This window comes from Chaetura pelagica, unplaced genomic scaffold, assembly GCF_000747805.2.
Source record: "Chaetura pelagica isolate M959 unplaced genomic scaffold, ChaPel_1.0 scaffold9, whole genome shotgun sequence".
Taxonomy (NCBI): domain Eukaryota; kingdom Metazoa; phylum Chordata; class Aves; order Apodiformes; family Apodidae; genus Chaetura; species Chaetura pelagica.
In genome coordinates this window covers 64688-79760 of record NW_009954494.1, presented here as the reverse complement: position 1 = coordinate 79760, position 15073 = coordinate 64688, and the positions used below count along the sequence as shown (strand labels likewise).

Genomic DNA, 15073 nt, shown 5'->3' with positions numbered 1-15073 from the left:
CCTACACGTTTCCGGGGGGGAGTGGTACCGTGTTTGCAAGGTAACTGTTCAGCAATGTTTTGGATTTCTTCCGATGATCAGCAGGTGGCAGTATTTGCATTTGAACAATCTTTTCTTCAGAAATCCTTGGAAGTATTATCTAGCATGGAAAAATATGAATTAAAACAAAATTTCTGACTTTGAGACAACTACACGATTTGAGAGAAGAACCTGAGTGTTGAAAAAGGGAAATTTACAGTAGACACAGCCCAAGAATCTGGAAAAGAAGGAAATGCTTAGCTTGACATTCTATCAATTTTGAGAACTTTGTGTTTATTTGGTTTTAAAGGAGGCTTTATTTTTAAAACCAGTTCATAAATCTTAATTTTATAGAAATAGTTGTATCATTCACTAAGAGCCAAAATCCACTTAAGTTATGAATAATGCTTTGCTAGCTTTTTGTTAAGACATGATTGATATGTGATATACAAGTGACTGCGTAGACTGATTCTGGCATTTGTGCCAGCCTGTTGGCATCTTCATTCTATATGGTATTTGCCTGTCCTTTGCTATGTTTATAAATGCTTTCTCTCTAGATGTAAGAAACTGCAGAATTAAGGGCTTAGATTAATATGCTTGTTAAATATGTCATTGATTCAATATGTGGTGGTAGCTGAAAAACTGAGCTGTTTCCCCAGTTTCTCCTTTGAAGAATGAGAATAGCAATTTCATAGTGTTTTTTAAATAATGGTGATGAAGGTATTGCATGAGTGTATGGTAGACATTTTCACCAAGGCTGTATCGCTTGTAGCTGAATCACTGAAGGTTTTGATTTAGAGAATTGCACTTGATGCTTAGGGGGCTGAAGAAGTACAAGTCTCAGCTAAAGGTTCTGTGGATTGAGCTGCAAATAAAATGGTTTATTTATGCTGGAAGGGATATGGAGCCCAAACTGTGTTTGCCATGAAGCAACACAGAGAACACAGATGTACTTAAATTCATAAGAACATTCTGATCAGTCAGTATGTTTGGATTAGTATTCCACCTTCGATCAAGGAACCTGCTTAGGGATGTAATTCTTCTCTTCCTTGATGGTTCTGCCACCAAGATGACTCTGAGTCTGCTAAACATGACAGTGAATTTGTTTCATTCCAGTAGTTAGAGTAGAGGTTTTTCTGGTCCCTATGCTTTGAGATCCATCTTTTATTCTATGGTGAAAAATTAATAATAGTAACAATAGTAACAAAAGCTAGCAATGAAATAGCCTGTCTTAATACATCCCATCTCTATTCCAGTATTTATAGTGTGCAATAAGAGAGTAGAAGGATTTACCAATTAAAACTCTATTGCTCTGCTTGGGATGCAACTGTTTTAGTTTCACAGCAGGTTTTGAAATTACAATGTCATAACAAGGAAAATTATTAGTAAAAATGTAAATTGTGCAGTTTTGCCACTCCTCTGCAGCTTTCCTATCTTTGAACTGTTGCCAAGGGGCTGCTTTCCTTGTTATATTAAATATGTACTTCAACATAGCTCAACTGAAAAAATAGGAAAAGGGTGTGGCTGAATGCATGGAAAGACACAGCAGACATCACAAATACATGATATTAGTAGGGGTTGAAGATTCTGCATTTGTACAGGTATTAAAGCTTTTGGATTTTTTTTGTGAAATTAAATCATCATTGGGATTTGATCAATCAAATGCCCTGACTGTTACTAGGATGGGTTTTTTAAGTCACATTGTGTTTTCCAGTCATTTGTGTTCAAAATTACTTTGAAAACAGATCCCACATGGACTTGAATGGTGAGGACAGCTGGAGTCTGCAAACTAGAGTCTTTGAGTACTTGCAACCCTTTACAGTTCTATATTCCTCTGAAAGTGTTTTTTTACCTTTGTATTACCCTAGCTGACCTGCTGCCTCAAATTCTGAAATGTCCTTAAAGTTGTTTCTTTGGAATTATTTTTCCTTTACTCAGAAAAGCTGCCTATTACTCAAATCAGGGTTGACAAGTTGCTGTATATTTAAAGGTTTCCTCCTCAGTCAGTTTTCTTGAGTGTCAAACCAATATAACAATGCCTTAAAGTCAGTTTTAGCAATGAGAGAATGGGACACTTAAGGTAATGATTCCCTTGCAATTCCCTGTATTCGTTATATTATAGAAATTGTCATCTATGTGTAGGACGAGGGTGCCAAGAAACCTGGTGCCTGGAATCTGTGCTGGTCTTGCAGTGGGGACTTGTAAGCTTACACCATTATCTGTCCCTTGACTTTGCAACTTGTTCTGGAGTGATCTGGATTAGCATCCTATTTTTTACTGACTAGTCAATGTTGCAGCCTTTTGGCAGCCAAGACAAGTTGGTGATACTGGACAAAGGACTTGGCATCCTGTTTCATGGTGGGCAGGTACAGCTTGGTTCTGGCAGGATTTGTCAGACCTGTATGCACAGGCTTAATACACCACTTGAGGCAGCCAATGAACCTTGCAGACCCCAGTCTGCTCTGTGCAAAGCTGTTTCTGATGACTTGGTGCTAGGTTTCATTCACTGTGGCTCAGCATTGAATTCTGAGTCCACAATATGGTGTGTTCCTCAGTACTCTGCCTTCTGAGGTCTTGTTAGTTAAGGCAGTTCTCAGTATTTAAACAGTTTCCATATTCATGTCTCACTAAGCTTGAACTATTCCTCCTTGAGCTATGGGGAAGCGTCACGCTGGCCTGTCTTCTGGCCTTGAAAGTGGCTTTGGAGGCATTAAACCCTGGCAAAGCAAAGACTTCCTCTCTCACCATCAAAACCTCTTTGACCTGTGGGCAGCCAGGCTGATCACTGCACAAGGGACAGGGGCAGGTGCTGCATGGCTGGCTGACACATGACCCTGAGAGACTGCAAGGGAAGACAAACTGAAATAGCTTTCTAATCTGGGTTGAGTGGGGTTTTGCTTACAAAATTTGGAAGGAGTCTTTGTAAGGAAAAATTGGTCCTCAAACAAAAAATTATTGATGTCTATCTTGTGACTTTTTTCCTCCCTCACATCCTTCTCAGTGACCTGCAAAAAGAACTCACTTTGTCTTGACTAAATTTTGTCTGTGAATTGGCAAATCACATTAAAGAAGTTATTGGTTGGCTGAGTTTGCTCCAGTTATTTTAAATGTACATTCTGCCAAATGTAAAATAAGCTTCAAAGCATGGCAGTTGCAAGTGAAATAAGATTAATTTTCTATGGGTAAAATTACAAACAATAGAAGTAAATGAGTTTTACATGAAAGCCAGAGGACAGAAAAAGACATTATCCTCCTGCAGTCCAAAAGGAGCTTTAAAAACACCAGTTACATAAATGCAGGAATTTTAGTTGGAGACGTGTTTGATTAGAAGTAAATAATTTGGTTAGTGTTTTTCATGTTTATTGCAATAATTAATCTCTCTTGAATTTTTAAAATTTATTTTCTAATTACTGGTTGTCCTCTGTTAACCTCAGCTACAGAAGACTTGTTTGGTTCATAGCCTTAACTGTCACAACAGCTTTTGTCTTTTTGGAACTTTGAGTGCTTTGTCAGTAGGAATAAGATGAAGACTGAAAATGTGTCTTGCCTAAGTTATGTCTGTTTTCAAAAAGGTGGAAGGTATTATTAAATACTGACAGTTGCTGAGATTTTTGTTTCCAAATAGCTTGCTTATCCAGGTGAACACTCAATGAATTTGGCTTCTGTCAAGTGTCTCTTGAAACAAACAAACAAACGAAAATATAACTTCCATGAGGTTTGGAGAAAGAACTCCAAGATCTGTATTAAATTCTGGATTAAAATTTGAAGCAGGGATGAATGTGGAAAGACATAACTGAATTAAATTCATTTAGAATGAAATTTATGTTACTCTCTAATGATTTTCTGTTACTTAGGCCTTTAATAGGGAATCTTGTGCCTGGCTTGAGGCAGCTGACTATGTAATACTAGAAAGGATTAAAATCAAGCCAAGGATAAATGACATGTTTTCACTGCAGCTGGAGACAATGTAACTGAAGTGTTCCATGTGATTGTCCCCAGAAATACACGGAGAGCAGCAGAAGTCTGGATGGATGAGTACAAAAATTTCTATTATGCAGCAGTGCCTTCAGCCAGGAATGTACCTTATGGCAAGTAAGTCACAAGAGCTTCTTTGTCCTATTGATTTGGTCTTCGAGAGACAGCACCTTCTGAGGCAAAAGTAGTGCTAGCTCTCACGTTACCTCTTTAAGATATAGTACTGTTATTGAGTTTTCTGTGTATTCCTTAATGTACACAAGGACAGCAGCCTGATCTTTAAAACTGCTCCTTTTTTCCCCTCTAGTATTCAGAGCCGAATGGAACTCAGAAAGAGACTTAGCTGCAAACCCTTCAAGTGGTATCTTGAAAATGTTTATCCTGAGTTACGGTGAGTTTTTGCTGAATCAGAGATAGTATGGAGTTCTTTTCTTGGCACTCCCCAGAAATCATCAGTTTCTTTTTCCTTCCTTGAATGCAAAGGGTGTTTTTAAATTTATTTATGAAAGCAATGCCTCATGGGCTTATGTGATTTTGGTCTTTTATTAGTTCTATTCCTACAGAGTCATTTTTCCCTAGTAAGCAGCTTTTTCTTTTTCTGGTTATCACAACTACAATTGCAGTAGCAGGTGTTCTAGAGAACAGTGTCCAAAGGACTCAACTTATCTGAGCCTGAAGTTAGTCTCCTACACAAGCTGTTTTCTCACAAGTGCACTGTCCTGTATTCTGTTGTCCCTTTAAAGCTTTTGCCTTCACCTAAGCACATAAGTGAGGAGACAGTCTCAGTACATAGAGGTAACAGGAGTCAGCATCCAAGAGAGCCTTGTATGTTTGTCAGAGAAGGGTGGATGCCTGAGACATGAATGTATCCTAACTAATAAAAAATTGTCAAAGAGAAACTTACCACTTTTTGAAAGGATAAAAAGGATTTTATGTAATAACCTGTTAATAAATATGTCTGTCAGATCTGAGTCCATAAACTAGTTGGTCTGCTGCCAACCCAGTATTAGTAGTATAATGATGAGATAGTACTGTGTGTGTCTTGTAAGAGTATGTGGGTTTTCCCTGGGGGCACTTCATGTCAGTAGAGTCAGGTAACTGCTAGTGACATACAGGCTTGGAATGCAAAAGCACCAGCCATTACAGCCCTAGTGAAACATGTACAGAACCACAAAGACTTTTGTGAACCAGGATGATGCTGAGGAAGTTATTTTTCATTTTCTCTTTGAAGTGCTAGAGGATATTTATTTTAATTTGTCAGAAAAAATACATCTTGCAAGCTCTCCTGGAAAATGTGCTACCTTAAGCATTACTGAAGTGTCATGTCATCTAACCCCTTTCTGCCACGAGCTAGCTTGCTTGAAAAAACAAGAGGGCTTAATGGCCTTAACTGGCCATTAAGCTTGAGTGACTTTTAATGATGCTGTTTAGTCATCTTTAATTTGCTTTTTGTGCTGAGTTTCTATGTTCATCCTCATTCTCTGGTACAAGTCTTTTTGTTGTTTATTCTGTCCTAAACTTGCAAACTTACTCCTGTTCAGTTCATTATCAGATAATTGCCTTCTCTCCTCAGAAAATGATTGAGATTTCCATATGGCAATCATCACTCATCTTTAACCTCAAAAATACTCCAAATAAAGATAAAGAGTTTAAACAAAAATAATAAAATAAAAAATAAAGAAACTGAATTAAGCCGATATCTCTGGTTTTATTTTAGGGTACCTGATCATCAAGATATAGCTTTTGGGGCTTTGCAGCAGGGTACCAATTGCCTTGACACTTTGGGCCATTTTGCAGATGGTGTTGTTGGAGTTTATGAATGTCATAATGCCGGGGGAAACCAGGTCTGTATGCCATTCATTTTTTCCCCACAGTACGCAATTTAAAAGAAAAGTGAAACTTTTTAACTCAAGCAGGTACTGTGTACTGGTGATAGGAAGATGAACCTGAATCAGCAGATCAGCTGTAACAGATTGGCTAAATAACTTCTCCCTCAAGTATAATTTTGCGTTTTCAGGCTTGGAATCTGAGCCCACAGATTCATTCAGTATGCACTAGATTATCTCCTTCCTTTCTCTCTGTTAATATTTGCTTTTACACTAGAGGCCAGTAACTTCCTTCCTAGGAGTTCTATACTTGTATAGAAAGCTTTCTTCAAATAACTGGTGTGTTTAATTTGGGGGGAGAGGTGAGGGTGGGATTTTTACTTAAGATTTGGGTTATATTAAACGTATGGCCTAAGGTAAGCAACATAGAAGGATGCTTTACTGTCATGTCCTATTAGTAATTTCCAGTTTACAGTAGTAGGACATAAAAAAAAATCTGTCTTAATCCCCATCTGCCTTTTCTTCAAAACAGATACCTAAATATCATCTCTTCTTCATTAAACATTAGTGTGTTTCAGCAAATCCTTTCTAATTCTACTCTTTGCAAATGTGTCAAATCTGTAAATGGGAGCATTAATTATTTTAAAGGATCTATGCTGTTGTGACTTAGTTATTATTCATGAAATATGTGCATATGTGCTCACTATTTTGTGTGCTGCTTTGTCACTAAATTCTGTTCAGAATAAACCTGACTATAAATCAAATGTAAGATTAGAACTTCACGTACCTCTTAAAATAAAAGGCTGATCAATTAGGTATTTCATGTTGAATGAGCATCAAAATTTTCCTCTCTGATTTAAATTAGAAGGGGAAAACCCTAAAATCAGATGAAGCGTAAATAAAGAAGTTAGTTTCTGGAAGATACATCACGTTGATTTTAATGCATTGCCATCATACATCTGAGATATGACTCTTTTCCCCATCATTAAAGAGAACATGCCTGGAGAGGCTTTTCCTGTTACCTTTTTGAAAGTACACTCATCTTTCAGAACACCACAGTATTTTTTAGGAGAAAGGGTGGGCGTGTCAGAATTGCCTGGATGTAGAGATCTTGGAAGTTTCTGGTGATGTGTATTCTCTATTAATACACCAAGTTAGCTTCTTCTCTCAAACTCCCCTCCTCTGAAGCTGACCCTCTTTTTAGTGTAGTTTCTTCTGTGAAGCTGACCTTCACTAACTAGTATACACATGCTCTGAACAGGTCCCTGTGAGAGGACATTCAGACAGATTAAGAGACAGAATGGGTCAAAACCAGGTTTTATGTCCAAGGTTTTATTCATATAGGGTTGGAGGGAATGAACAGAGTTAGCTCAGCATGGGAGAAGAAGGGATAGTGGTGAAATTTACATCTGTGGTATGTGTTTTTCACCTGTTCTTATCAAGAGGGTTTGGAGCAGGTTGGGATTAAGAGTACTCAAGTATTATAGGCTGTGGAGACCACCTATAATTTGAAGAACGTACTGTGGTTTATGCTCAACACAATTTAAAATGCAGAATTTAAGTAAAAATGGGATTTCCGCCCCAAGCCCTGAACTGGCTGGTGGAATTCAGTGATTAAGAAGGTGGATGTGCAACTCTGAAGACATTGTGGTGTATTTGGCAGTTAGGTACAAATATGTAAGGTTATGGTATGGAGATAAAGGTAAAGCCAAATGCACTTCAGGTGCAAGGGGAAGCTTTTGGGTTAGTGCTGTTCTACTAACTTTATATTTCTGATTTGTGACACAGGTTTTTTCAGTTGTCCTGATTTTCCAGTTGTTATGCAGAACTGTCCTATTCCCAGCCGATGCCCTGAGCGCACACACACAGCTTTCAAGTTCTCTTCTGGTGGAGCCAACCTGGCTTAATCTTATCTCCATTCTTGCCAGCCATAGTTCCTAGTCACTGGGAGGAAACCATCTGTACATGGTGTTTCATACAGTGAAGGGCCATCACATTGATGTCTCCAGCAGCAGAGCTTAGAACTTTGGTGAAGCAGGATCTTTGGCTTTTGGATGTGTTAATTTCTTATGTGATTTCTGTTGAGTCTGGGGCTCTTACAGCCTTTAGATGGAAGGGTGAAGATGTATAAAGCAGTATTTTAAGGCTCTACCTTCTCTGACTGCAGGGTTCTCAAACACAATTTTTACCACTTCCCTGGTAAAACTTTGAGCTGTCACTGTTCAGCATAAATCTTACAAGGGGGCCATATTTTTCAGGTGATTTTGTGATTCCTGATAAGCTCTGCAAATAACTTATGTCCTTATATTCTTAGAAGTGGCTATTCATGATTCTTGTTGATAGCTTACAAACTGGAGAGAACTGAGAAGGCAAGTGATTTTGCTGTCATCTGAAATGAACATAGTGGAAAATAATTTACATATTAAGAGCGAAAGAGAAGGTTTCTGTGTATGTGTTTAGGAATCAAGTAAAGGGATACCCAGAGTTCTCTGGCCTTTGCTTTGTTTTGCACAGTTGTCATTATTCTAGTACTTCCATAATATGGTACCCATCTAATGACTTGCTACCTGTACCAGCACGGTTACTTGTAATAGTGCAGGATAGAAGTTCTGGTTGTTTCCTGACCATCTGTTCTCAAAGGAATTCAATCATTATTAAATCTGCAGAGTTTAAAAGTGATTATGCAAGCCAAAAATTCAGTTATGTTATCTGAAAATAAGTAAAGGGAAACAAGGAAAAAAAGAGATGTGATTACTAATTTAATTTCTTTCTGAAACGCTCATTCCTTGCAAATAACATTTAAATCCTAGCCAGGCTTGGCCCTCTGCATCTAGAGTTTTGTATTGCAAAACTCTGAATCCTCTTTAGTTGCTGGAGAAAAGCTAATTGTGCCTGTGTCATGAGCGTGATTTGGGTAATTAGCATGGCTTTTGTTGATAGATCAGCTTCCTTCCTCAAAGGATAATCAAATGAAGACCATTCTGGATCCTGGAGACCAGGGGAAAAAGGCATGGAGAGAAGCTGGGCATGGGCACAAGATCAGACCCTACATATGTGTGCTGAGATCAAACAAGCAGGGCAACAGTACATTCCAAACAGCTTTTCTTTGCTCTCTTATTTAAAAGGTTGCCTATTTCATTGCATTTAAAAGAGCTATGTTGTACATCGCTCCTTGGATAGGAAGTAACATTTTCCCTTTACTCCTAAGTTTGGTCTGCTTGTGTATTGCTTTCTAGTGATCTCTGTCACGTTAAGAACTTCCCTTCCTCACTGCAGTACATGTGCTTTGCTAAGCATGTGGGTCGGGTGGCCAGTGTTTCTGCAGCCCAAGCTTTTAGGGGGTTTATATATGTAATACATTTTTTACATACATAAAATTCTCTCCTACATAGAAAACATGTGGGATGTTTAATACATGCACAGAGAGATATATAGATACAAATATAGCAGGAAGAATATTTTAAACCTGAGGACCTGTGTGCCTGCCCGCTGTACTTGTGCAAAGCCAGCAGAGGGAGCAAACAGCCAGCCAGGCCCTGAGCTGCCTTAGGGGTACTGAAGCAATTGGAATTACTGCATTTGAATACAGACCTTTTTTCCTCTCCCGCTATGTGGAAAGCAGTGAACTCTTTGAATGCTCATACGTAGCTGTTTACAGGACCTGTGTTGTATATGCAGAGATAGTATTTGTGCCTTGTGCTTGTGTTAGTATACACATTTTTGTACACTTTTTTTCTTCTCTTTTCTAGGAATGGGCCTTAACAAAGGACAAGTCGGTGAAACATATGGATTTGTGCCTTACTGTTGTCGACAGAGCACCTGGTTCATTAATAAAACTTCAGGGCTGTAGGGAAAATGACAGCAGACAGGTTAGTATGGCACAAATGCTCTCTGCAAACAGTGAGGGTACAGGGGTTGTGAATGAGAATGCAGGAACATGCACTGCTCATCATATCTGCAATCCTTTCTGCTCTTCACTCTGCTTTGCTGTTGTTCATGTGTATAAAGTTAGGATGCATGACATCTGGCCAGAGCAGGAGGATTCAGCTTGTGTCCTGGGCTTTTCTTTTCCTAGGCCAGTGAAAACTTCTATGAACACACAGAAATGTTATCTCAACACTGACCTTATGTAAAGGTTTCACCCAACAGCGTTGATGTGTAACAGTCTTCAAGTGCCATGTTGTTTTCTGAATTAGAAGATATATTCCACCATGTATTTTCAAAAGGCCTTCTTCAGTAAAGTCTGAAGATTATGTAGTCTATGTCTCTGAAGAGTGTGGTTTGGCTTTCCTTCGTTTCAGCTGTGACCTGTTTATAACAGGACTAGACTCCTTCAATGCATGTTATTAAGGCAACTTGGTGACTTCATGTGTTTCCCATGCCTGAGGAAAATCACATTTGCAGAGTCATACATTCTTTTTGATCTAGTTGTATAATAATTAATCTCTTTCTGCTAAGTCATCAGTTCTGATTGTCTGCCAGCTTCCTTGCTTCTGTATCTTAGTTTTTGAAAACAGGTAACTGAAATGCTGTTCCTTGAGGCAGGAAGAATATTCTTGGAGAAAAGGAGAAACAAGATTTCCTTGAGAAGGTTTAAAGGCACAATATGTTATTAGAAATGCAACAGAAAAAAACCTTTTTTTCTTTTTTTTTGTGCATTCTGTATTTGGGGTTTTCTCTGTCCTTGGTATTACCTTGGACAAAGAGCCTCTAACAGCACAGAACTGGTTGTCTTTTATGTAGTTGGAAGGTGCTTGACAGATTTCTGTGAAGTTGTCTTTAGTGACCGTGCTTCTCACTTCTCTGTGTTTAGAACCGTAGTGATGTGTGGATGGGTTTTGTGACTTTGATTTTTTTTCTTCTGACGGAAGGTTTCACACAGGTAACGTGCTGTGACAGCATATTTGGGAAGTGCTGAAGTGGAGGACAATGATTTGGTGTGTTCTGTATCTATTGCAGTGTGCTAGCTGAGTGAACAGTGATGTCGGCAAGGCTTGCCGTAACTTACATGCTTTTCATCAGGGATCAGCCAAACTACATATTCTTATTTCAGTTCTCACAGCTTTCCCAAGCACAAGCCTGGGAAGCTTATGAAGAACTCAAAGGACAGGATGTAGAACTTACCCTTTTCCTGCTTTTCCAGTTCAGTAACTGTCTTTTCTCTTCCAGAAATGGGAACAAATTGAAAGCAATTCTAAGCTGAGACACGTTGGCAGCAACCTCTGTCTAGACAGCCGAAATGCCAAAAATGGTGGTCTCACTGTGGAGATCTGTGGTCCTTCTTTGTCACAACAGTGGAAATTCACACTTAATCTGCAGCAGTAGAAGGACTTAAAAGCAAAATGCTGTTTTGATTCATAGACGTTGGGCAAAGTTTTGATTGAATTACTGATGTATTTCTTAAAACTTTCCACGGAACTTATATACCTCAGTATTCCACCTTTATCTGAAAGTAGGAGAGTGCTGAAGCAGATACCAGGGATCCAGGGGACTTGGAGCACTGCAAAGATGTCACTGACCATGACTGCACCACAGTTCTGTCTTGGTGTGAAGACTTCAATGGTTCCTTTCTGTCTTCAGTTACGTACTTGCACAGCAGATAATTAACTCAAGGAACAACTGATGTATGATAAAAAAAGGATCTGAAGAAACTCCTGTGGGGCACATGGTGTGGGAGGGGAGGGTGGGAAAAATTACTAGGAGAAAGTCATTTGAAATCTCCATTTGCCTAGAAATCATGGTTTGTCGTTTCCAGAAACAAGTGTCATTTTGAAGGGTTTTTTCTCCTGTGTGTACTTGGTAATTTGAATATGAACTTTTCTATGATGGACTCTAAATATAAATATGAAAGTATATATATTGTCAGTTCCCAATGATTTTTATCAGTTTTCATCATCCTATAATTATCAGCAAAGTGATTGACATTTGTATAACCAGAAATTGGATTGGAATGTTAGGAGAGTGAAACTCGACGAAGGTGCAGATTTTGTGCTGCTGAGTACGATGTCCATGCTAACACTGGATGCTTTTGCTTTGCAAACTGGATCTACTTCTTAACACTTCACCCTCACTGGAGATCATGAAACTCAGGAGGAGAGAGGAAATAGCAGAATAGCCCGTGCATCTGCACAGATGGTTGCTCAGAATGCTTCTTCCAGCTTGGAAATCCATTACATGTGCTCTGGATAACGTTAAACTTGCGCTTGATATTTGTGTTGATCATTTATGTAGTACTTTGTCTTTAAAATACTTCTTCCTTTGTCATAAAATTACAGAAACGGTGCAGATCTTTCATGCAGCCCTATGGGTTCAGCACAGCTCTATTCTGAGCCCTAATGAGAAAAATGTCTTTGTCTCAAACCCGCCTTTTGAGTTGTAGAAATAAGGTAGGATAGTAATATCACTGTCAACAGCACAAGATCTGAATTTTAATTTGCAAGGATGAGCAGCTGTGTAATATCTCTGAATTGCACTTGCTTAATTTATAGACCTACTATTGGGGAATTTTCTTCCGTTTTGTTTCTTTAAATCAAACTTTTGAATGGATTTGTGCTTGGCTCTGGGAATCAACCTGGATACCAGCAGATCCTATGTGTTCTTAACCATAGAACTCATGCATTTTGCAGCTTCAGTCCAGCTGTTATATTTTTGTATTGAAATAATACTGTCAAAGTTAACCCCAACTTTGACTTGTCCTTTCTTTTGCTTGCATAGGCTATATACTTTTTTTATTAAAAGCAAATGTTTCAATAAGCTTAAGGAAAGGTAAATAAGTACTAGTACATGAGACAGCATTGATAAAATCAATGCAGACATGCAGTGCCAGGAAGTGATTTTGGTAAGATGATGGATCTTGGAAAAATGTAGTAGTTGATCATAAGGAGATAAAGAACATCTATTGTACTGTAGTATGCTGGTATTGTTCCCCACTTCCTTTGTTCCTGGAAATTGAGTACATCCTGATTTTTCAGTTCCCTTTGGCTGCATCTGTACATTAGGTATAGAGCTGGTATTCTTCTGGGCAAAATGGCTTTAACTGTGCCAGTCAGTGTGCCCCAAAATAACTTGTGTGTTTGAAGTTATGACTTGCAAGTACCTGCATACCTTTTGGATGGGGGCATTACATCCAATTTATCCCATCCGTCGTCTGACTTTTTAAATTAATAATTAATACCTTAATTTCCACACTTATCCACAATCCATTTTCTTCAAAACTTGCCTGTTTTAGAGGCCATAGAGTGGATAAACTATATCTGTAGCCTTTTAGCCTAGGTGAGAACCTGAAGAAGGTGCTTCATAAACATAGCACTAGATTTCTTAACATTCTGAAAAATAACTGCTGCAATGCAGGCTCAGCAGTGAGTCAGTTGTTTGAGGTTTTGAAAAACAATTTAAAAGGAAAACCAACCACTCAGCTTCTCCCATGGAGGCATTTCCATTTTCAATTTTGGTCATAGTAAAAATAGTACTAACTGAAATCAGCCATTGCAAGTCTGCATATTGACCTGCCTCTTAACTCTGAATCAGAATTGGTAGTAGAAAATAAAATAAATCCATATTCCACCTCTTAAGTCTTTGATGTCAACTGCTGTCATATCAAGTAGGAATACTTTCACTAATTCCCCATGGATGCTGTGCATAGGGGTTTTAATTTAGGAGCTGTATCTTAAGGACAGCATTGCTTTTCTTTGAGAGGACAGACAGGAAGTGGTATCCTTTTGTTATGTTTACATGACAGTGTGCCAAAGTTACTTACTGTGATTTTAGGGGTTTTTAATGCTGAAGAAATTTGCCCATTTTAAAGATAAATTAAGAGCCCTTGAAGCAAATTGCGGTGAAAGCTCCTGAGAACTGTTCTTACCGTCTTCAGAGCAAGAATGGTTATGTTGTTTGTTTTGCAGATTTTCAAAACATAGTTTGGAAACTGTTTTTTCAGTTGGTTTGAAAAGTCTGCTGTACAGAGCTTGTACTTTGTTCATTTTATAGATGGAAACCATCCTTAAAAAATTGTTTAACTTAAAATAAAGAAGAATGCTTTATAGATAACTGTGTGGTTGTTAATATAACTGAGTAAAACTAAGAAGTCTGCCTGGAGCTTGTAGATTGAAGTAGTTTTCAAATGCTTAAATTCACTTGGTTATTTCGTAAAATTTCCTTTCTGAAAGTGTGTATACGTGGGTGTATATTTGTGTTTATGAAAAGTTAATTTGTTTGTATTTAAATTAATATGGTAACTTTGAGGAAATTATCTTAGTTCAGAAGCTGCTTTACCTTGAGTGAGTTGACATTGGCTGTAGTCATTCAAAAATGTGCTGTTAAGGAACTCCTCCTCCTGCCCAGTTAGGCCTAATCTCAAGACTTCTACTGTCCCTTTCTTTGCTGCCAGATGCCACAGGACCTTCTAAAAGACAATTGCAGCAGCTGCTCCCATAGTTGATTGGGGTGCCTGTCCTCATCTGCTCGTGTTTTCTTTCTGCTCTTCATTTTGCAGGCTTGTAATTCTTATGTCTGTGGAGCATTTGAAGCTAGATCTTAAATACTCCATATTTAAAAGAAAGGAAAAGACTTCTAAAGAAAGATATTTTGGGGGGCAAACACTTCACAAATATAGTTTAAAGAGCTTGCAATTGAACTTGTACTGACACAGCTGGGGAGAGTGCAAATCCTCCAGCACAGGTGATGGACAGCTGTAAAAGTGAACGATTCTCCTACTGCCCTGAGAGTAAGTGGGGCTGAGCCAGGGCACGGTGCTGGGTTACAGCATCACCTTGGCAGAGCAGGGCTGCACACCAAACAGGTAAGGTACATGGTACAACGCCCTCTGGGAGGGTAAATGCAGGAGAATGCATGAGGTAAAAAAAAATCTTATGTTTTCTTCAGCTTCAGAGATGTCTCAAGTCAGTTCTTGGGTGGCATCCTTCTTTCCTACTCTTGGTGGCATACAGGACTAGGATCTTTCCTCCCCATCTAAGGAACTTAGCTTTACAGTTAGCCCCAAGGACATGTTCAGCTGCCATAAGCTGCAGAAGCAGTTATGGGAAAGATTTTAACACTTTCTAATCGTACTGACCAGGAGACTTTTATTTATCAGACTGTAGGAAAGGAGAGTTCTTGGCTGCAAACTTACTCTGCTGTTGTTCCAGAAGTCAGTGACTAGTTGGCTCCTTTCAAAAAGTCTAAATGAAGCAAATAGATCTTTATTAGTTATGGTTGGCAAAACTAAAAAGACCCTGTCAAACTGCAGTAAACAAAAT

At 38.6% G+C, this 15073-nt stretch overlaps 1 protein-coding gene across 1 annotated transcript in view; it reads left to right on the top strand.

Moving 5' to 3' along the window:
• GALNT2 (polypeptide N-acetylgalactosaminyltransferase 2) overlaps positions 1 to 11651 on the top strand; it is a 44065-nt gene extending 32414 nt beyond the window's left edge. The window contains exons 11-16 of the mRNA XM_010004531.1: positions 1 to 40; positions 4018 to 4110; positions 4301 to 4384; positions 5711 to 5837; positions 9569 to 9688; positions 10989 to 11651. Coding sequence (XP_010002833.1) covers positions 1 to 40; positions 4018 to 4110; positions 4301 to 4384; positions 5711 to 5837; positions 9569 to 9688; positions 10989 to 11144 — 620 coding nt within the window. The 3' untranslated portion in view covers positions 11145 to 11651. The remainder of the gene's footprint in view (positions 41 to 4017; positions 4111 to 4300; positions 4385 to 5710; positions 5838 to 9568; positions 9689 to 10988) is intronic.
• Positions 11652 to 15073: the final 3422 nt, after the last annotated feature.